General features: G+C 35.9%; 1 protein-coding gene across 1 annotated transcript in view; it reads right to left on the bottom strand.

Annotated features, from left to right (window-relative positions):
• Positions 1–23,362, bottom strand: part of LRP2 (LDL receptor related protein 2) — a 196,265-nt gene that overhangs the window by 105,231 nt on the left and 67,672 nt on the right. Inside the window, exons 10-19 of the mRNA XM_072811537.1 lie at positions 22,623–22,751; positions 20,794–20,963; positions 19,376–19,593; positions 18,065–18,271; positions 15,687–15,889; positions 13,286–13,426; positions 11,619–11,822; positions 5,184–5,376; positions 2,833–2,958; positions 1,887–2,017 (exon numbers count right to left, since the gene is read on the bottom strand). Of these exons, the coding sequence (XP_072667638.1) occupies positions 1,887–2,017; positions 2,833–2,958; positions 5,184–5,376; positions 11,619–11,822; positions 13,286–13,426; positions 15,687–15,889; positions 18,065–18,271; positions 19,376–19,593; positions 20,794–20,963; positions 22,623–22,751 (1,722 nt within the window). The remainder of the gene's footprint in view (positions 1–1,886; positions 2,018–2,832; positions 2,959–5,183; positions 5,377–11,618; positions 11,823–13,285; positions 13,427–15,686; positions 15,890–18,064; positions 18,272–19,375; positions 19,594–20,793; positions 20,964–22,622; positions 22,752–23,362) is intronic.

Below are 23,362 nucleotides of genomic sequence, written 5' to 3'. Positions count from 1 at the left end.
TGCCTATCCCTACACCTGTAGTTATATTCCATGAAGTTCAAAATAGTAAGATAGAGAGGCATTGTAAGATTCTAAACCTCAAAAACTTAGTCATGCTCACTTTAGCTACTGAAGCAGGGAAGTAAACATACACATTTTAAATAGAATCAGTGAATTTTTCTCTTAAAGGACATTTTAACTAAAATCCTCAGCTAACCAAAAAATGCCTAAAATGCCACAAATTTTATCATTAGACCAGTTTTCCTTATCTGTGACCTAATCAATGACTAATGAGTCACTGACTTACTAAATCTTATCTAGCCTGAGTCCCACCACTCACGAAGGTATCTTACTATACTTAAATAGATAAGAAGTTCAATAAACCTTTCACTCCCATGTGGTGCACAGATAGCCAAGCAGATCTAGTCTTTCATTGAAAAGAATGATGATTTTTATGTTGTTATGCAATCAGAGAATTTTCCATAAGAAATTCACTTTGAGGGGAGTGCTGGGAGAAACTTATTATTTGTGGAACATTGTGTTGCTCTCATGAGTATGCACTAAACTTTTTTTCATACTGACAAAAAAAAAGGTATTGAAACTGCATTTTTATTCAATCTCAAAGCATTTCTTCAAGAAAAGTGAAAATTTAACGTTCTTATAATATTCTGATATAACAGCAAATGGTTGTCTGACATCATTAATGAAAAGGGAGTGAATAAATGGGAAGGCATACAGAGGAAGGGATGAGTATTTATAATTGATTCATCTCATCAAAAATCTTACTCTTTCAAGAGCATTTTTTAAATATTTTTAAATACCATGCACTCCACCATAGATAAACAGACAGCAGGATAGAACATGCATATTTACTAGCTATTCATTCCACACTATATGTGGGGGAGAAAGTCTTTGATTTACCGTCAGTATCTAGTCTTTAAAAGCACCTGGCTTTTAGAAAGTAGAAAGTTTCAGCCAGGGACACAACTGGCATATGGGCAGGGCCTTTGGGGAATCACAAAAATGGCATTTCTCTAACAGGAATAATCATGGTTTGTCAAACAGAACCAGGACAGACTTTGTCTCTCACACCCTCTTGGCCTGGCACTTCTGTGCTATGCACAAGCTACACCATCATTCACAGAAACCTTAATTTCAAGACAAAACTAACCATCTATTTCACAGTGCCAAGCTACATTCTTATTCCCAGCAATTCAACTCAAAATACCACGCCTGCACTCAAGACAGGACCTGATACATGTGATCACTATGGCTGTAGTTTCCCAAAAGTCCATGCCCCCAGCAATGCTACTAATACTAGTAGCATTAAACTATTGGAAAGGCTGATGAAGAAAAACAAGTACATCTTGCTATTTTTCACAAGCCAGATTCTAACATTTCTATATAACAATGTGTCAGTTACCCAACATGTGTCTAAAAAGCTTCAGAGCTATTCAGTGACTATGCAGTTGATAAATATGTGTAATAGCTTTTCCACAAGGATTTTGAGGAGGTTCTTATAGAGAGCAGCAAAACAGTACAACTTACCACGAATGCTCTTGTTGTTTTATTCTTAAAAATGACAAAAGCAGTAGTTTACTATTTCTTTGTGGGATATTTATGTAATAGAGTACTTGGGGAGTTATATTTTATAATACATGTAATCTATAAAATGCTATATCTATAAGTTGTCAATTATTATCAAAGAGCATCTAAAAATTTACTCTAAAAATGAAATGTTCAGTCAAAAAAATTAAATGTTTCATCTATTAGCACCATTTTCCTTTTTTGTATCCTTAAGTAACCAACTTTTCTGGAAGTGTGAGATTGCCAAATGAGGATGAGTCTACTGTTAACAATTTGCGAAGTATAAAAACAACACACACGTTCATTGCTTCAAAGCATACCTTCAAAGACAGTAAGTCCAAATGGATGTGTCATCTGTTGTATATGGCCCAGGTTTCTTCTGTCTAAACCATCAAAGGTGCTGTGCTCAATTTTATCAAAAAAGGCATCTATCCAGTACAACCGTAAAGCCCTAAAATGATAAAACACTTAGTTATCTGTTATCTAGAAACTAGTAATGTACCCTTTACACTGAGAGCATTCATAAATGGTATGTTCATTTGAAACATTTATTGAACAAAATTTTTTAAAATTAAATTATATTCATTGAAAATGTAGTAGTTTTATGTTCACCCCCAAAGATACAGTACTTTCATGAAACGATTTCTAATTAATTATCTTAGAAAACTTAAAATGTTATCTTCAAGTTAGATATTTTATTTTTCTCCTGGTTAAGTCCACAAGTTAAGAAAATCACGTTCAAAAGGCAAAATACACTTCTTTCATCTCTCCTATAAACTGCATTTCACGTCTGTAAGCCTTTTTATCCTATTACTTTTTCTTATGTTCCAAGATAGATCATTAATTTCCTGAGAACTCTATGTTATACACTTTAAAATTCTCCCAGAATGTATATATGCAAATATGCATTTGTTGATTAATTGACACTAAAGATTTCCTATCCTTAAGATGCCCTCTATGAAAATTACACATGACCTGAACTTCATCAAATTCCTATCCTACTTCTAATGGGATTTGGGTCTGCCTTCTACCTCCTCTATCAATTTCCACAGAATATTCATGAATGCATTAGTTTTCATCCAGGCAGAAGTTGGCGAACTATGTTTGTGCTTTTTGTGTTCTTGTATCATTCTATATCTTTCTCCCAGATATAGGGAAATAAAATATCTTAGTGCAAGTAGTACCAGTTTCCTTATTCCATCATAATGTTTCATAAGTGTTCCATAGTAAGCGGGAACTCAGTAATTTGGGATGATTCCTACTTACCCCCAATCAATGGCCAACCCATTGGGCCACCCAAGAGTAGTGTTTACTATAGGCAAAAGGTTAGACCCATCACTCCACGCTCTCATAATTTTAGCAGGACGGAACCAATCAGTGAAGAATATGTACCTAAAAAAAGAAAAAAGAGGTAATAAATCAAACATGTTAACACTAGAACAAATTAGATGACTTGGAGAGATTTAGCACAAACTCAGGTTCTCCAGAGACTTGCTACAACTAATTTCATTTTCTGTATATGTTATTTGGCTTATACAATTACAGATAAAATCTGCTTAATAAGCAGATTGAGAGGGATCCCTGGGTGGCTTAGCAGTTTAGTGCCTGCCTTCGGCCCAGGGCGTGATCCTGGAGTCCCGGGATCGAGTCCCACATTGGGCTCCCTGCATGGAGCCTGCTTCTCCCTCTGCCTGTGTCTCTGCCTCTGTGTGTGTGTGTGTGTGTCTCTCATGAATAAATAAATAAATAAAATCTTTAAAAAAATAAGCAGATTGAGTATACAACTGATCTAACTCTTGTTTTGTTTTATCTAAATTTTAATTAAAAGTTTAGTTATCAACATATAATCAAACGCACAAATACAAATGGCATTAAAATGGGCATCCAGGAGAGAACCACTATCCTAGACTGAGGACCTAAAGCTACTGTCACCAAGTAGATTCTTTAGAAAGGCATAATTCAGGTTTCAAGATTTTATTTCCTAAGTAATACTTATACCCAACATGGGGCTCAAAGCTACAATCCCGAGATCAAGTCACACACTCCACCAACTGACCCAGCCAAGCACCTCTGTGTTACATTTTAAATACTCCAGGGATGCCTGGGTGGCTCAGTGGTTGAGTGTGTGCCTTCAGCTCTAGGTGTGATCACAGGATCTGGGATCAAGTTCCGCATCAGGCTCTCTGCAGGGAGCCTGCCTCTCCCTGCCTATGTCTGTGTGTGTGTGTGTGTGTCTCATGAATAAATAAATAAATCTTTAAAAAAATACTCCAAATACTCCAAAGTTATTCAAATGAAATAATAATAATATACTATGGGCAAGAAAACAGATTTTAATCTCTCTTTCCTCTCTGGATTGAACATCTCAGATACATTAGAAAGTTCTTTAGTCATCTTCCACCAGGAACTGATAAATTTGCAGGAAAGCATTTCATCTCTGATGAAGAAAGCACCCAACTCAACATAACTCTTATACAATCTCTACCCAAGGCAATGTTGTATGGTTTTTTTTGTTTGTTTGTTTTATTCTGAGGAGTGATAAAAAGAAAAAACTAGGGAAAAAAATTTTTTTCTTTCTTGTGAGCCTTAGAAATTAAAATTGGTCTTTTCCAAATCATGACTTTCTGAAACGCGACTTCAATTATTTTAAATGAAAGAGTCAGTAGGAAAGGAATCTTAAGAGCTTTTCAAAACCAAATGCCAATGATTTAGTTTAAGATAAATCCATTAGAAAATCAACTCTCTACAGGGCAGTAATATTTATTAATAGTTATCACCAGTTTTTAAATGTTTCTTACATTATTTCACAGGGAGCAAATTTAAATCCAAATAAACGCTGTCTAGAGGCAGCATACAGTGTTCTTAGACACAAAGCCTTTTAGTCACATAGGCCTGGAATTTGAATCCTAACTGTTGCTTAACAGATATTCTATCTACCTGGCTCGCAGACCAGATTTTGAATTAGACAAGATTATGTAAAGTGTTTACTATGTGCCCTCCATGAATGAGGCTTTCGTGAATTACCACTCATTTTTATTAAAATTCCACTTAAATACAACTTCTCAGCTCAGACTTGTTCCAAACAAACATATTAGCTATTAGTCATATTTAAATAAGAAAGGTAAGAACCTAAAAGGAATAGTATAAACTGTTCTGTCTTTCTTGTCTGACACCACCAATCATGGAATAGTTAAACACGAAACTTAGTCTGTAGTCTGAAAGACTTTTTATTCTGAAAACTACTGAATGATTAAGCAAGTTTTGCTAAGCTTTATATCAATACATTAAAGCAGGGAAAGAATTTGAGCCTTTCCTGATAATTCCCCTGCACATTCAACTCTTTTCTACTGAACCTGTATCACATTGTTGGTCCTCTTCAATTGTGAAAAAAAACCACACTTCAGTGAAGACTGGGAAAGCTGAAACTAAGGCGAAAGTGTTTTCAAGGAGATAAAGTGATTACCTGATCTTATGCTAAAGGGATAAAATTTAAGGTGATTTCAATTTATATAGTTCAATCTTATATTTGCTGAACTTGCCAAATAACCGTAGCATCACTTTTCAGTAACTTTAAAAGACATAGTTTCAAGCTCTTCAGAAAACATGAACACACTTACCCAGCAATAGGATGAACTACAATTGATCGGGGGTTATTTAAATTCTGGATTATTGCACGTCTTGATTTATCAGCTAGCCTCATGACACTGATACTCCGGTAAGAAGCATCTGTCCAATAAAGATTCTTTGAAATCCAGTCGAAAGTCAGACTTTCAACACTTTCCACCCTGTTGGCAGTGAGAATTTCTCTTCCTGTAAGTTGAAATATGGACAAGGTTTAAACTAAGCATACTACTGTATATTTAAATTGTGTCAGAGTTACAGCATATTTCAGTAACCCATATGGAATTCTTAAAAAAAAAAAAAAAAAAAAACACTAAACTGCTGAGCAACAACAGGAGATAAACCTAGAATCTATCCATTCCCAAAAGTTTGGATCTCAAAGAACAGATACGATTCTGATAAACAGAACCAGAAGCGGTATGCCTTGCATTTACTCCCTTGTTCAAGTTTCCAGAAAAAAATTTCTCATTGCAGAACATCTGAAGACAAGATACCTGAGTTCACATATTCACAAACACCACCCATAGACAGCTTTGATAAGCTGACACCACCAGGTACGACTGATGGGGGAATCTCTGCGGCGTGATGGCCCAACCTTCTCAGCAGTCTTTCAAAACTTGAAAGTTGTGACGTTTTGAAAAGACCAGCAAAGATACCAAAAGAAAATCAGAACTGGGTACAGGAGAAAAAAAGACCACTTTCCTCTTTGTGAATTTTTATGTCTTTTTCCCCCTCTCTTTTTTCGCTATAGAAAATCTGAGTCACAGTAAAAAATAACACTTTTCTTAAAGTAGGAAAAACAATATTAGTGCTTCTTCCATTCATTTACTTAGTGAATTATAAAAATAAACTCCTCTGTGTGCTAGACACCATGAGATACTTAGGAAACATAATGTTGCTAATAGTATTAATAATAATAGCTTATATTGAATACTTATTACGAGCCAGAAACTGGTCCAAGAACTTTACATGGATTCACCCATCTTTACGGTAGTTCAATCAAGTGGGTATTATTAATATCCCTATTTTGCATCTGAGGAAATTAAGTCATAGAAAAGTGAAGCATCTTGAAAGAATGTAGACACTACCTTCAAGGGATTTATAATGAAGTGGGAAAGAGGAGGCAATTAGGCCAAGGGGCAAAAGTGAAACAGTAATGGGTGTTATGATAGAGAGATGCACAAAATGGTATAAAACACAGACTCCAAATGAAGCATATGGCAAGGCAGAGGTGAAGAAAAGTTTCTCAAAGAAAGTGGTGAATCGGGTGCTATAGGAAAGCAAAGACTTAGAAGTGAGAGACAGACTGAGAACTCCATGTTTCAGGAGTTAATGAGTTAATGATAGAGGCTAAAAGAAAGGGAGAAGTTTAGGTAACCACCAGATCCTGGGAGGAATTGGGGAAGGGGGAAGGAAGGGAAGGGAGTGTGGTCATGATCTTCACTAAGGCAGGAGGTCTGTGAGAAATAGGGTACAGATATCCACTTAGACCTATTGGTTTTGAGGTAGTTATGGGTTATATGGTGAGATATCCAAAGGCAGTTGGCATTTTGGGTCTGAACCTTTGAGAGCTTGGATGGAGATTTCTGTTATCACCTGAAAAAGCCTTCCCTGATCTTTCCCTCATTCCCCAGGTTAGGAAGAAAATCATTCAGTAAATGTCCTATCATAACTCTCCCTACACTGATTTATAAATCACTACATAAATGGTAATCTAAGACACAGAAGGCACAAAGTTATGCAGAAGATGACAAAGAAGAAGAGAACCAATGTTGAACCAAGAGAACATGGTTGTTTAGGAAACAGGCAAAAGAAGGAAACACCTGTAAAGAAGACCAGAAAGAATAGCAAAGAAAGAGAAGGAAACGAGATTGGAAGTGATCGAGATGAGACAGGTTTCAACTGACAGGAGATTGGGATGGAATGAAGAATAAGTGAGAAGTACAAATGTGGAATTGAGAGCAGGAACATGCAGACCAATCTTTCAAGAAGTCCAATCATGAAATGAGAGATAGAGCTGTAACTAGAGAGAAACGTGGACTGGACGGGGGGTTGTATGTTTAGGAGGAAAGATCTGATCATATCTGAGTTCTCTGAGAGCTTCATTCAGCTGATCTTGACTTTAATCAGATTTCTGATAACTCATTTTCTACATGTGTACCCATGTACACCTATTCCTCTCCCTGGAAAACAGCAATGTATCCCTCACCAAAGCACAGAAAGTTTAACCACTGACTATAGAGTATTTTAAAAGGTAACTTGCTCAACATGTAGACTTGAGATTGGCAAAAAGCATCATGAGCATTCCAGTTTGACAAAGCAGAAGGGGGATGACCTGTATGACGCCTGTAGGAGACTGAGCCTACATGGGGCTCAGAAACCCAAGACTATTTTTTGGTGAGAGTTAATATTGACTGGGGTTCTCCAAGCTCAATGGACTTAACTCTAGTCCCCAGAAAAGTTGCACTCTAGTTCAAAATAGGAGACTGACCACACACGTTTTCTCCTCTTCCTTCCAAAGTCTATCAAAATGACAGTCCAGGGACAATGGATATGAGATTTCCGTGGTTTGGAAGACAAAGTGATTGGACAGGTATTAACTCACTAAGTAGGAGGAGAAAGCTACAAACTCAGTGCCAGCAGAGGGAAGCCCCTCCCCTCAACACACATACAGAAGCCTCAGCATATTGGCTCTCAGAGATGCCAGGCAAAACACAGAGGCAAGGAATTAAGGGGTGGTTAAAGGTTTGTGAACTAAGGGGTGATTAAAGGTTTGTATCAGGAACAATAAATCCACCAGGCCCTTCCCAGATACTAACCATCTATGCCACTCCCCTCCATCTACCTCCTCTAACAGAGATGTTCTTCTCTGGAGGAACTGATGCAGAGACGCTGTGGGCTCAAGGACACCACAATGCACACGGGAAAGCTGGGATGGAACAGAAGTGAATATAGGGGGATTGTGCGACTCAAGAACTGAAGGGTCCTCAGCCCCTATCCTCTGAACTTCTCCTGGAACACAGACAGCAAGCTATCCTCACCACCTCTTACTCCCCAAACCAAGGAGAATGGAGATATCAACTAAGGACAAATGGCTATCTCTAGAAAAAGATTTACTAATATCAATGTTTGGGAGCTCTCCAACAGAAAGGCTGCCTCATCACCTGAAGTTCACTAGTTGATGAGGCTCATACCTATAGACAGACCTTCTGGTAGCTTTTATAGCCTTGCCCTTAATAGTAAACAAGAATCACAGAAATTTGAAGAAAGCTTCCATCATGAAAAAGGTTGAAACAAAAAAGGAAAAAAGAATCCAAAGAAAAGGGAAATGAAAGATGGATTTTTTTTTTATTTTAAATCCAGCATAGTCAACATACAGTGTTGTATTTGTTTCACATGTACAATATAGTGATTCAACAATTTTATTACTCAGTGCTCATCTAGATAAGGGTACTCTTAATCCCTCCACCCATCTCCCCTTTGGTAACCATAAATTTGTTTTCTATACTTAAAGAGTCTCTTTTCTACTTTGTCTCTTTCTTTTTTCCTTTGTTCATTTGTTTCTTAAATTCCACATCAGCAAATCATAAGGTATTTGTCTTTCTCTGACTGGCTTATTTCATCTAGCAGTACACTCTCTAGCTCTAACCATGTTGTTGCAAATCACATGATGCCATTCTTATTTATGGCTGAATATTATTCTACTGTATATATATATATACCACATCATCTTTATCCATTCACTTGGCCTGCTTCCATAATGTGACTATTGTAAATAAGGCTGCAACAAATAGAGGTGCATTTATCTTTTCAAAAAAGTGTTTTCATTTTCTTTAGGCAAAATCAGTAGTGGAATTACTGGATCATACAGTATTTCTATTTTTAACCTTTTGAGGAAATTCAAACTATTTTCCACATTGGCTACACTAATTTACATTCCTACCAATAGAGCATCTAGATTCCCTTTCCTCCACATCCTCATCAACACTTGTTATTTCTTGTCTTTTTTGCTATTAGCCATTCTGACTGGTATCAGGTGATATCTTATTGTAGTTTTGATTTGCATTTCCCTAATGATTAGTGATGTTGAGCATCTTTTCATGCATCTGTAGGTCAATTTGATGTCCTTTTGAGAAAATGTCTATTTGGCTCTTCTGTCCACTTTTTAATTAGATTTTTGTTGTTGTCGTTGTTGTTGCTGTTGAGCTAGACTGAGTTCTTTATATATTTTGGATATTAAACCCCTAATTCAATATGTAGTTTGCAAATATCTTTTCTCATTCTGTAGGTTTTTTCATTTTGTTGTTTATTTTGCTGTGCAGAAGCTTTGGAGTTTGATGTAGTTCCATTTGTTGATTTTTGTTGTTGTTTGTACTTGACCTCATGCACAAAAATTTATTTCTAAGACCAACTTTGATGAACTTTTTCCCAACATTTTTTTCTGGGAGTTTTATGGTATCAGGTATCAGTTTTTAAGTCTTTGCTCTATTTTGGTTCATTTTTTTGTGACTTATGTGAAATAGGGGTCCAATTTCATTTAATTACATGGGTTTCTCCAGTGTTCCCAACACCATTTGTTGAAGAAACTATCCTTTTACGATTGTTTATTCTTGGATCTCCCCTCAAATATTAGTTGACTATATATGCTGGGGTCTATTTTCAGGCTATTTTGTCCCACTGTTCCACAATCTGTCTATTTTTGTGCCCATATCATACTATTATTATTACCCTGGCTTTGTAGTATAGTTTGAAATCTGGAAGTGTGATATCTCTTACCTTGTTCTGTTTCTTCAGGATTGGTTTGGCTATTCAGGGTCTTTTGTGGTTCCATACAAATTTTAGGATTGTTTCTTCTATTTCCATGAGAAATGCCTTTGGTAATTTGATGGGGATTGCACTAAATCTGCAGACAACTTTGGGTAGTATGACCATTTTAACAATATTAATTCTTTCAGTCCATGAACATAGGCTGTATTTCCATTTGTTTGTGTCTTCTTCAATTTCTTTCATCTAAATTTTGTGGTTTTCATTGTACAGATCTTCCACTTCATCGATTAAAGTTATTTCTAAGTATTTTATTGTTTTTGATGCTATTGTGAATGGAATGGTTTTCATCAGTGTAAATGGTTTTTCATCAGTGTAAAAGAAGGCAACTGAATTCTGTATATGTTGATTGTGTCCTGCCACTTTACTGAAATTATTAATTCCAACAGTTTTTGACTGATTCTTTGGGATTTTCTATATATATAGGATCATATCATCAGCAAATAACTACCTTTTTATTTCTTCTTTTCTGATTTGGATGCCTTTTACGTCTTTGTCTTGGTTAATCACTCAAACTAGGACTTCCAATACTATACTGAATAAGAGTGGTGACAAAGGGTTCTTGATCTTAGCGGACTTGCCTTCAATTTCTCTCCATTAAGTATGTTAGCTGTCTGTCGTTTCTACATGGCCTTTTTGTACATGAGATATGTTTCTTCTATACCCACTCCATTAAGACTTTTTATGAAAGTATGTTTTATTTTGTCAAATGCTTTTCCTGCATCTACTGAGATGATCACGTGATTTTATCTTTCATTTTACTGATGTGATGTATTACATTTATTGATTTTCATATATTGAACCACCCTAACATCCCAGGGATAAATCCCACTTGGTCATAGTGTATAATGCTTTTAATGTGTTCTTGAATTCTGTTTGCGATATTTTGGTGAGAATTCTTGCATCAATATTTATCAGAGGCATTGGTGTATAGTTTCCTTTTCTCATGGTATCCTTATCTGGTTTTGGTATCAAAGTACTGTTGGCTACATAGAATGACTTTGGAAGTATTCCTCCCTCCTCAATATTTTGGAAGGGTTTGAAAAGGATGAGTATTAATTCTTCTTTCAATGTTTGGTAGAATTCTCCAGTGAGTTATAAAATGAAAATACTGAGTTATGCCATCATCCAATAAAGTACCCAGCAGTAAAGTGTGACTGGCCGTAATTTATCTTTCTGTGTTGATTATGAAGATTTAACAGAATCCCAATCAACTGAAAACTTATAGTAAATCCATATTTCCATATAATTCATGGTTTTTTTTATTATTATTATTTCAAGCCCAGCCCCCCTCAAGAGAGGTCATCTGGCTGCTTGTATATCAGGAACAGCCTCTAGCCAATCAACCCCTCACTGACTTTCATATACCTGACTTTCCTTTTATGAAATGTCAACTTCTTTTATGTCAACATTTCTCATTGTTAAAAATACACTCTTAAAGAAAGGAAGTGTTTGTTATAACTTAAGTCATGAGAAGAGTAATAGATTTCTTTTCCTGAACTAAAAGCATTTAGTAAGCTAAGTAAGTTCTACTGAGCAAATTATTAGTATTATTAGTAAAAGATGGACAACATGTGCAAAAGAGATCTTTTTTAATGTATTCTCACCTGTGCCATTGATATTTTGTTTAAAGATCATGTCTTTTGATGTATCTGAAAAAAAGATAGTGTTCTCCTTCGCATCAAAATCAATCCCAACAAAGAAAGAAGGATTTCCTGTCACTGGAACTATGACATCTTCCTGGGTAGACAGGTTGAATGGGATGCCACGAACAGCGACTTCAGATGAAAAGATCAGGAATTGCTTAACAGCTGTAGGAAGAAAAACACAGCACCGTTGGCCACAGCCTGGTTCTTGTTCTCTCTCAATTCCAGAGAAACTATTTATACATCCATAAAGCACATTTTATAATTCTGAAATAAACATAAAAAACAGATCTGTGGAAAACATAATTGGAAATAACAAGAAGAGAGGAAAAAAAGATAAGCAGCTATGAGGGTGATACAACTATTAGAATCTTACTTCTCAAGTAATTTATCCTTAAGATTTATTTATATAAAACATGGTCCCTATGCTGAATTCTAAAGTACTATTAACTGAACTGCATAGTAATTCCATCACAGTTCTTGATTTGGATTAACTTTTGTATGGATATCTAACCAAGAATCCCACTGCAGTTTTTAAGGTATTAAGACCAGTGACCAGGTAAATTCTTTAGAAATAAATAAAGGAGGGAAAAATGGGAGGGGAGAGGGAAAACAGAGGAAACAGAAAAAAAAAAGAGTGATTTTAAAATCAAAGGAGACAGTAACAGGACATCAGAAAATTAGAAGAGAGAAATGGACGAGGTATACCGAAGACAAAGATAAAAATTGCAGTAGTTTAAGAGCAATATAGTGTCAATACTATAATAGAAACACATTGTTTTTCAAATGAGGGTGATTTTTACCTGAATTTAGGATTACCTACAAAGTTAACAAATTTGTTTCAGTTAGAATTAGAGAATTTACATACTATGCCCAAAGCAGTACCATCTGGGGAGCCAGAATTTGTCAAAGGCATTAAAAAAGGAGAGTTTTCAAGGGGAAGAAAGAAGAATCAAATATTGCAGGAGTGTGCATTGCCTCATAAGCTGAGGCGTGGCAATAGCCTACTTATAGATTAGGAGGCAGCCAAAGAGGAAGAAAAGTGTTTGAGAGAATCATTGAATCCCAGAGCACAGGGAAATATAAAGAGAAAATCTGAACTGAAAAGTGAAAAGCTAGATGAGGAAATGAGCCACCCCAACAAAGTTTGCTTTGGGACACAGCAATAAAGCCAAGTGGGATGGAGGGACAACCACCCCCCTCAAGGGGCCAAGGCAGCGGTCTAGGACAGGGCAACAGACGTGGTGGAAAGTACTTCCCAATAAAGTTAACATTAACATCTAAAGTGGCAAAGGTATACAGAGCAGAGAAAAGAACTCAAAATTAAATTGTATGGAATTTCAAAAGCATAATTTTATAGAGACAAAAGATTTCAGGAAGAAAAGGGGAAAGGGAACCCAAGGAAACCCTAGATGTGCAATTAAAGGAAAGATCAAAGAACAGAAATTGACACCTTCAAACTCAAGCAGTTCTGTGTGTAAAGGGAGGGGTGCCTACTGAGAAAGATGCTGCATAGCTACCAAATGCTTATTCACCATGGAGGAGGAGGACAGGAAGCTGGCACAGTCCAAAAGCGGCACATACCCCTAAGCTGCCTGCCAGAAAGACATCCCAAAGCAATTTCTTACCAACGCAGTGGCGGTTATCCACATCCAGGCTGAAGCCGAGTGTGCACCTGCAGCGGTAACCCAAACCATCATTATCTGTCCTGTGGCTGAGGACACAGACATGTTCACAGCCCCCATTGTTATCTCTGCATGGATTGCTAACTAGAGGAAAAAATACACAGGGTTAAAGCTCAATTAGAAATATATGATTATCCAAGAATGTGAAACCACTTTGAGCCATCTAAGTGAAACAAAATAATGGGCTTGGAACTCAGAAAAACCACTGCTGGTTGATGCTGTATACACCCACATTTAGCTGCTCTTACTCTCCTACCTACCCTCCAACAGGTAGTGGCAACACAGTATTCCTGCAGCTACATAAATTCTCCCCAAGTTAACTATGTCTGCTAGCCTCAGGGACTATAAAATAACTGCCTCCCCCTAAAAAACTTGAGTGTTTAAAAAAAAAAACTTGAGTGTTTTAGTTAAGTGTTAGTTTATTCATAAGATATAACAGTAACTATAACTCACAGGATGCATGCTTTTTAAGTAAGCCAACTTAGAATCAAGAGCTAATTATTATTATCCCAATTTTATAAAAGAGGAAATCAAGCTCCAGAAGGTTAACTCAACTTGCCCAAGATTATTCAGCAGCTAAACGAGAAGCCAAGCTTGCAGTACAAACCAGACTATACTTCCAAAACCCATTCTCAAAGCTGATACTCAAAACATCACTGTGCACAAGCCTGTCACAGCCAAAAAGGTCATATCTGCTTTGAAAATTATCTTCTTAGCTTTTGAATTATTCTTTAAAATCGTCTCTTTACAAAAAATAAATAAATAAAAAATTGTCTCTTTACCTTCTCAGGGGGATTGATTTGGGGAAACAACAAAAAAAATAATAATTTGGATGATAAAATTGGATATTATTTTCAGTCAAAGGCCAATAGGAAGTTGGTAGCTCATGAATTGATTATTCCAATCAGAGATTTCCAAAATGTTTTCAGATGTAGTACAGATTTTCAGCTTCGGTATATGTTATCCCAGGATGACTACATTGAAGGATATTCATATGAATGTATCAGTTCTAGTGGCTGGTTTTTTGTTTAAAAAAAAAATCGCGGCACCTGGGTGGCTCAGCTGGTTAAGCATCTGCCTTCAGCTCATATCATGATCTCAGGGTCCTGGGATCAAGCCCTGGGTCAGGCTCCCTACTCAGCAGGGAGTCTGCTTCTGCCCTCTCCCTGTATTGCTCCCCCTGTTTGTGCTTTTTCTCTCTCTCAAATAAATAAAATCTTTTTTAAAAATTGAAATAGGGCAGCCCGGGTGGCTCAGCGGTTTAGCGCCGCCTTCAGCCCAGGGCATGATCCTGGAGTCCTGGGATCGAGTCCCACCTCGGGCTCCTACATGGAGCCTGCTTCTCCCTCTGCCTGTGTCTGTGCCCCCCCCCCTCTCTCTTTCTCTCTCTCATTAATTAAAAAATCTTTAAAAAAACAAAAATAAAAACTGAAATATTCTCTCTCCCTCTTCTCCCCACTTGTGCTAGCTCTCTCTCTAAAAATAAATAAATAATCAACCTGATTTTTTTATAGTCTTTCTCCATCCTAAAGTCAGACCCACCACTTAATGTGGGAGTTTAAGTAAAATCTGCTTTTCCTTGAATTACTGTTCACTGATATTAAACTTTCTATCAATACAGTTCATCATATTTCTTTCCTTTTTTCACAAGCAAATACAGAAAGGAGCCATATACAGTCACAATATTCCTGACAATTTAAAACCTTGAAACACAAACACTACTTACTATAATATAACAGAAGACTAAGTGGTGTCTAAGTCAAAATATTTCTTTTCTTTGATAAGTGACCAGCCCATGAGACACCAGACCCCATTGGCCTATGACAGACCCAAAACAAACCAAATAACAGGTGTCATACATGTACAACGGAGAAGAAAAGGAAATTGGCTCTGACACTATCTTAAAATCTCAAGTCAACACTTAGGCATGTTAGTTTCTTCTTCTAGGCCTCAGTTTTCTCAACTTTAATATTAAAGGATTGAATATAAGTTTTCTCTTAGGAGAATGAGGATATATATTTTGGTTTTGTTTGTTTGTGGTTTCTTAATCTCAACATTTAGATAGGATCTGGCACATTGCAGGTGCCATTAAATATATCTGTAACATACATCTCTTAAGTTCCTTGTAGATTTGGCATTTTAACTCTGAAATACATCAATTTTTTCAGAAGGCCCCATGATCCACAGAGCAGTTTCAGAGCATTTAACTCTCTAGATAATCCATCATATATTTGAAACTGCCACCCAAATCTCATGAGATCACAAGTCATTAACTTCCATAGCATTGAGAAAATCTTTCTACCAAGGCCAAACTGAGCAGGGTTTCCATTGTTCTGGGGCATACCATAGGGCTGCCTGAGGGAATGGTAAACAGTCACTCCAAAGGGCCTCAGAGAAGTCTGGTGGTACTCTTGTGGATTGGTCTCTGTGAACTTGTTTGCCTTCATTACAGCCATCTTTGTCCAATCAGTAAAGAATACACGATCTTCAAACAAGCTTATTCCAAAGGGATGAGGAATGAGTGAGCCTCCATGGATTACTGTCTTCCTGTTATAAAAGATGTGTATTAAAATTTTTGTTTGCCTTCATTTTGATTAAAGGTGAAATTAGTTTGAGTAAATGCCTGAAAAGCTAAGTAATTTCTTGTTTACAAAAATGAAATATATAGAAAAACACATTTTAAGATGTGGGTATAATTCGACCTACATTTGATAGAAGGATTTTCATTTGTCTCTTGAGAAAGAACCTTGAAAATAAAATTCCAGTCCCAGCCCCAGTTTGTTCTGGATTTTTTGAAAAATTACTGTTTTCTTACATGCTTCTCAATTCTATTAAGTTTGCCCCATAAAAAAAAAAGGGCTAAGATGTGAAGTACCATTTCATAATGCATAGGTGAAAGAGTGTAACACGGGAATGCAAATATGGTAGCAGATACCTTAAACCTACTTCACACTGCACCATTATCTTTTTCTCAACAATCAGGGAGCAGGATAGTGAGAACAATTCAACCACTAGCAAACATACAGACCTATTTCACTTTGGGAAATCAAAAAGTAGTGCTACCACTACTATACCTCTGCTTCATAAAACTGTCTGCTCATCATACTTGTAAGTGGAGGCACGGGGCGGTCAGAGCTGCTTAAATGGAAGAAAAAGAAGTAAAAGGTGCCAAGCAAGGGAAAGAAATCAACAGTGTCTGCCATAGCTACTTCTACGTAAATGATCATCCACACACGTCACACAAAGAAAGTGAGGTAGAGGAGGAGGGAAAACTCATTTTTTTTTCCTCTTTGCAAAACAGGAAAACTTTAAAGAAAAATCTTAAAAACACTGAAAACTAAAAAGCACAACAGTACTCTAAAAAAAGAACTGAAGATACTAAGGCTGGGAAATACACCAAAAATGGGGGGAAGGGGAAAGAAACCTAAGGTGGCAAGTTAGTGCAAACTTTACACACTCAATAATGACATGGTACATTAAAATTAGAGAATGGTTTTTCTTTTTCAGTTAGCAAATTCCAGAACCTTGAATGCCACCTGCTGGCAAAGCAATAGGAATGACTTTATGATTTCAGCTGTACTCATGAGCTTTTTAATAGCTCTTTGATGTTTCTTCACAGCCTGCAAAGCACTCAAAGATTTCTGAAACTCCATTGATTTTTATGTTTTTATACTTTAATCTTAGCATAAAAATATTTAGACTAATGTAATGTCAAAACACCTATGAAAAAAAATTCAGGCAATTTCTCAATCGTTTTTGAATGACTTATTGGGTTGATTAAGATTTTTTCATTAAAGTAATTCATCATATTCTCATTATGGGAATCAGTATAAATGATGAGAAATTATAGTCTTAATACTTAATCATTTCATTTAACTAAGTAGAGATTGTTCTAAGAATATGAAATCCAGTGGCAAACTGATACTGTCCTTACAAAATCCTCTACAAAATAGGGATAAAGGAGAAAACAAAACTATAATAGTCCTTCATCGAGAAAACAAAGTCAAGTCATTTGGAATAATTAAATCAGCCAGCTTATTTGCTGAATCCACAAAGAGCAGTTTTGACAAATTTAAAACCGTATCTTAACCAATTTTTGAAAACTTCAAAAGCAGAGAAACTAAAATAGTTAACAATTTAACTTAGAGTTAACTGTCATCAGACTAAGAAGATGAAATAAAAAGTATGCCATATTTTATGTTCAAATATTCTGAGTATCTTTGAAATATATCAGGTAAAAATACAAGTCAGAATTTCTCTTTGAAATTTGAACTACATAGAGGTAGAGTGAAGTCCAATTAATTCCCACAAGATAATGTTAAATAAATAATAAAACTTATTTATTCACTGAGGGAAAATTAGTAAGGTAAAAGATAAAGTAATCTTTGGAAACAAACCATAAGGGACCCAGAAAAATAAACAGACTCAAAAATTAATGAAATAATGTGCTTCATCTAGGAGTTGCGGAGCAGTTATAGAGGAGAAATCAAAGAACAAATGCTCTAAGTAATATATAATGAGTATTATCAGGGAATTCAAGAAAAGTTTAAAACAACCCCCTCAAAAAAAAATGTCACTTCACACAAAAATCAACACAAAAGACATTCAAGATGTAATGTCAACCAACAAAGCAGTATTTTAATTCTGGTCCCTCTGAATCCTGCTCCAAAAATTTTATGTACTTTCCCCCGAACTTATGAAGCCATAAAAAACACTTCTTACCTTTGAATTCCATCGTAAGTTACAGTCTCAATGTAATCAAAACGGCAGTCAACCCAGTAAACACGCTTTGATACTATATCCAGAGTTATCCCAGCAGGCCATCCCAGTTTTGTTTTTACCAAGTCTTTACGGTTGGTGCCATCCATGAAAGCCCTTTCCAGCTTCGGTTCCCCAGAAAGGCTCTCCCAATCTGAGAAAAATAAATAACTACAGAAGACAAACAAAAGATGAAAGTCAGTTATTTTACAAGTTTGTCTGGAAAATATATTTTTAGGTTGTGTGTTTGGATCAATGGAAATTTCCTCTAGCTGATTAGAGAAGCACAGGAGTATAAAACAACAAAGAAAAACATCAGAGAATATGAGGGCCAATCGGGAGAGGCAACAACTCCAAATAGCAACTATTAAAATGCACCAATAGGGCAGCCTCAAAATTCATATCCATCTTCTTAACTTTCTTCCCTGATCCCTGGCTCTGCCTTTTACTTCTCTTTTTTACCCTCAGGAAAACTTACAAATACATTTTGAAATAAGCTATCAAACCATTTCCCTCCTTAATTCTCCATTCTAGGGCATAGTCCAGAGAATATATCCATTATTTTCAAGGAAAGACACCAAGATATCATGAAGTAGAAATGAATGATCACCATTCACCAACCCTTCAGCAGCCTAAAGTTCATACAACCATTTTAAGACTCAACTTTGAAAATCTAGGAGAAAGTCAAGTCTCTCATAACTGCACTCAAATGTGGACATGGGGAAAATTTAAATTTACACCTGGAGACAGGTGAGCATTATCAATCTTGGTGGGGTAATTAACACTGAACAACTTGTAAAGAGGTATTAGCATTGTCATCTTAATCCCAGTTTATAACAAATGAGTGCTAAAAAAGGATAGCTCCGATCTTCTTTCCCCTTTTTTTTCTTTTTCTCTTTTTTTTCTTTTCCCTTTTTAAAAAAATTTGCACCTAATTCATGTTAGAATGATAATGGTGAATCAAAAGTAATGTTCAGTTGTAACAACATTATTAGACTGAATCAGAACACAGTGTCCAGTCTCTCAGCCAGGCAAATGTGGCAAACACTAAAAATAAAATTCACACCCCCAAAACTCACATATTCATATAGTACACCAATAGATATATGCTTTAAAGCTTATATGAATGGAGACATAAAATACATAAAATGTTCTAGTGTACAGACCCTATAAGAAATCAGAATGAGCCTTTACTTAACCCAGTGGATGCTTTACCTTTAGGGAGAAATAAAGCTTCAGAAATACTAAAATCAGTATTTTTTTCACATTACTTACCCAACAGTTGGGTCCACAGCAATTCCTCTAGGATGCCCCAAGTTTCCAGTTATAAGGATAATCCGATGGCTTCCATCCAAATTTACCATATCTATGCGGTTGACCTTGGTCTCTACCAAATAAAGTTTATTGTTAATCCAGTCCACAGCTAGATTCTCTGGATCATCAAGAGAAATGACTTCTTGGATGTTGAAACCACTAATGTCAACTGAAAAAACCTGAAAGAAAACCCAAAATTACACTTAAACATAACCGTGGGCACTGTTTTCCTATATTCATTCAGTATATCTATGTTGTAAAAACCAGTCATCAAGATTAAAAAAAGAAAAAACCATAAGATGCCTAGGTGGCTCAGCGGTTAAGTGTCTGCCTTTGGCTCAGGGCATGATCCTGGGGTCCTGAGATCGAGTTCTGCATCAGGCTCCCCGCATGGAGCCTGCTTCTCCTTCTGCCCATGTCTCTGCCTCTTTCTCTCTCTCTCTCTCTCTCTGTCTGTCTTTCATGAATAAATAAATAAAATCTTTAAAAAAAAAGAAAAGAAAAAATGAGACTTGTAAAAAATTCTGGGTTACTGGGGAGAAAAAGGGTTTCTTTAAAAGTATATGTAAGGCAAATATAAAAAGTTGGATTTCTTTAATCTTGCATTTCTAATTCTTGGTAGCTATCAAAAGTTTAATGAATGTAGAATTTTTTTGTGGAGGAGATGGTGATGGTTTGTTTTCATTTTTAGCTGTAATCAAATCAGAATTTTTAATAATCCAAATTCTCAGTTTTTAGAAATTTTATGCAAGTTACCACTTAATTGTATTAAAATTTTGTTAACAGTACATGGAAATGCAAGAAGAAATAAAATTCCATAACTCTTTAGAAGTCTCCAAAATTTATGTTTTGAAAATCTCCGTTGCATCACTCAGAGTTGAAATTAAATCTATCACACTTTCCAAATAAGACAGCATAATGAAATTTTGGCTGTTAAACAAAATGCTGTCAATATTTGTTACCCAATCTTCAATTACAGTTCCATTTAGAAGATGCAGGTAAAATCTGATTTTTATCATCCAAAGAAGCAGAGTACTTTTTACATTTTCAATGATCAAGTTTCAAAAATTACTACCAAATATCTATCCAGTTTTGAAAGAATGTCTACTATTTCTTTTAATTAGGCTTTTGGACTCCATTTCGAATAAAATTAAAAGTTGCTCAAGGCTAATCCATATAATAGACTGCTTTGTTTAATAGGTCACATGTAATAGTATAGCATGGAAAAGGTGCTGATTAACATAAAATATCTCAAGGGCCTTTTTTGTTAGAAAACAAAAGAACTTTCCCTTCCACTCCCCCAAAAATGAAAAACTATCAACACTTTGTGCTTGGGGTTCTATCAGCTCCCAAGCTACACTCCTGAAATTTCTATTTACCTTATCTTGCACGGTGTCAGTCCAAAAGACTCTCTGTAGGTGATAGTGAAAATCCACACCCACAGCCACTCCATGATTTTGAGACTCTACCAGTATCGAAAAGGTCCTTCCATGAATATCACCAATTAGCAAATCCCGACCATTGGAGAAGATAACGGAGGCTTGCTCAGCTAAATGTGAAGAAGGAAGGCATTATCACTCTTTCAAGTGAACAAACATACGCCAATCACCCTTTCAGGCAAACTTACAACTGATTTGCTTCCTGCCTTTCAAATACTTCTTCTATGTTATCTTATTTGATTTTAAAATAAACTTCTGAGGCAGGCATATTGGTGTCGTTCTACTCAGTTTACAGATAAGCAAACTGAGGCACAAAGATGCTTGATGAATTGTCCAAAATCACAGTAAGTTTGGAGCAGAGTCTACCAAGAAGCCGAGTGTTCTGACTGCTAGTCCAATGAACTTTCAGTGACACTGCGAGGAATGCATCAGATATTTTCAAGAATCCTCTATGATATGGGCACCTCACCAAGCAACTGCAGATTGGGTAAAGCACGGAACATATTTTATGGATTACTGGGAAATTCACTCTGAAAAACATGGCAGTGATGGATTTAAATCTGTTTTACCTACATATTCACAAGCATGCAAAATGATACATGAATATCAAGGTTTTCATCACAGTCTTGTTTGCAATAGCAAAGGATAAAAAAAAAATGACATAAAGCCCATGAGTGGGGCATCAGTTAAATAAATAATATGCATCCAAAAATTGATTATTATGCCACCAGAAAAAAACAAAAAGAATGAGGAAGAGGACTCTTTAAAGATACACATTGATAGCAAAATGCAGCTGTACATATAGTTTACTCCCATGATCTGCAAAACCAGAATTAGATACCTATATTTATACATTCTTATTTATGTATTTAACAATCTCTAGAATTAAAATAAACAATAATTATCCATGGGACAGGGAATTGGAGACGGGGCAGAGAGGAACTGACATGGAGAAAGACATTTTTATAATTTAAAATTTTTGAACACATTACTTTATTATCCTTTCAAAAATAAATACAATTGTTAATAATCAGCTGTACCAAAGTTAGTAAACAGCAAATCAGATATTTCTACAAAAAAATAACTTGGAAATGGGCAATTCATCAATTCTACGAGCAGATAAATTTCAGAAGGCCAAAGGAACTTCCAGACTACGTTTGAAAAAAAAAACAATTGGGGAAAAAAAAAAAACAAAGATCTTATTCAGAAATGCATGGTGACAAAATGGAGGGGAGGGGGGCATCATCTTTTAACAGATTTTTCCCAATCTGTACTACAGTACTTAGACTTAGATTGACTCCAACAAAATGCCCAGAATGAGGGCATTCCCCAAAATTCCAATACAAATTTCATAGGTCCATTTTGAATCACTCTTAAATTTTTCATAAACAATGCCAAAATCATTTTTATAGGTACTTGTCACCCACATTTGTGGTAGGTAGATTAAAATTTAAATGTCCAAGTAATCCAAAAAAATACATTCCACAATTAAATGTCGTAGATAACACAAAAGCTCAGACAAAAAGTAAACAAACTGCCAATTTAAAAAAATGACTAATGGTCATAATTAATAAATTTGTCCCTAATAAGCAAAATACAAAATTAATGTGGACCCATTCTTCTGGCAGCAAGGCCGCTCCTAAATTGTGATGATAAAACCCTACTATCCACATAAATTCTGGTATTTCTTATGTCATCTACTATGGAAGGAGGATATTAGCTGTAAGTTTCTAGTTCAGGAATAGAGCAAGTACCCTTAATTTACTTACAGGAAGTATTAGCTTTACAATGCCGCTGATGCTCCAAGACATATCCTTCCGCACAGCGGCACTGATGGTGGCCAATTCGGTCTTCACACATCTGATCACAAACTCCCCATATCTGGCAATCATTAAAATCTGTCACATAGGAAATAAACATTTGTAATCATGTTTACCAGTATTTTTTGAGCACACTCTGACAAAAATCTTGGAACAGCTACACAAGAATGTGGTGATACCTAAATAAGCACTGTCGAGGTAGCATAGATTCTAGGCATACAATAAAAAAATAGGAATTCAAAACAGGCATCTTCATACTATGGAAGATCCAAACGCATTTAATCAGCTTTTTAAAAAATCTACACAAAGAATAATTTTACAGAAGATGCACAGCGCTACTTAGATCCACAGCCCCGTGGTATTGCATTTAATTTATTACTGTTGGTTTACAAAATACCTGAATTTTGGTGTAAATCCTTCCCTTCAAAACTATGCTTTCCGATTTGGAAAGCCACTAGACAACTATGGCTTCTTAAATTTATATTTAGATTAATTAAAATGAAATAAAATTAATAATTCCATTTCTTAGTCTCACCACATTTCAAGTGATCAATAGCTTTATACAGTCGGTGGTTACCATATCAGAAAGTATAGATATAACAGCACATTTCTACCACTGCAGAAAGTTCTACTGGACAGTGCTACATCACAATAAAGTAAGGCCTACCTTGTATCCAACCCCTCAAGAA

The sequence above is a fragment of the Canis lupus genome, chromosome 34, assembly GCF_048164855.1.
Source record: "Canis lupus baileyi chromosome 34, mCanLup2.hap1, whole genome shotgun sequence".
Lineage (NCBI taxonomy): Eukaryota > Metazoa > Chordata > Mammalia > Carnivora > Canidae > Canis > Canis lupus.
The sequence above is the reverse complement of the archived record's forward strand: the minus strand, read 5'-3'. Positions and strand labels throughout refer to the sequence as shown.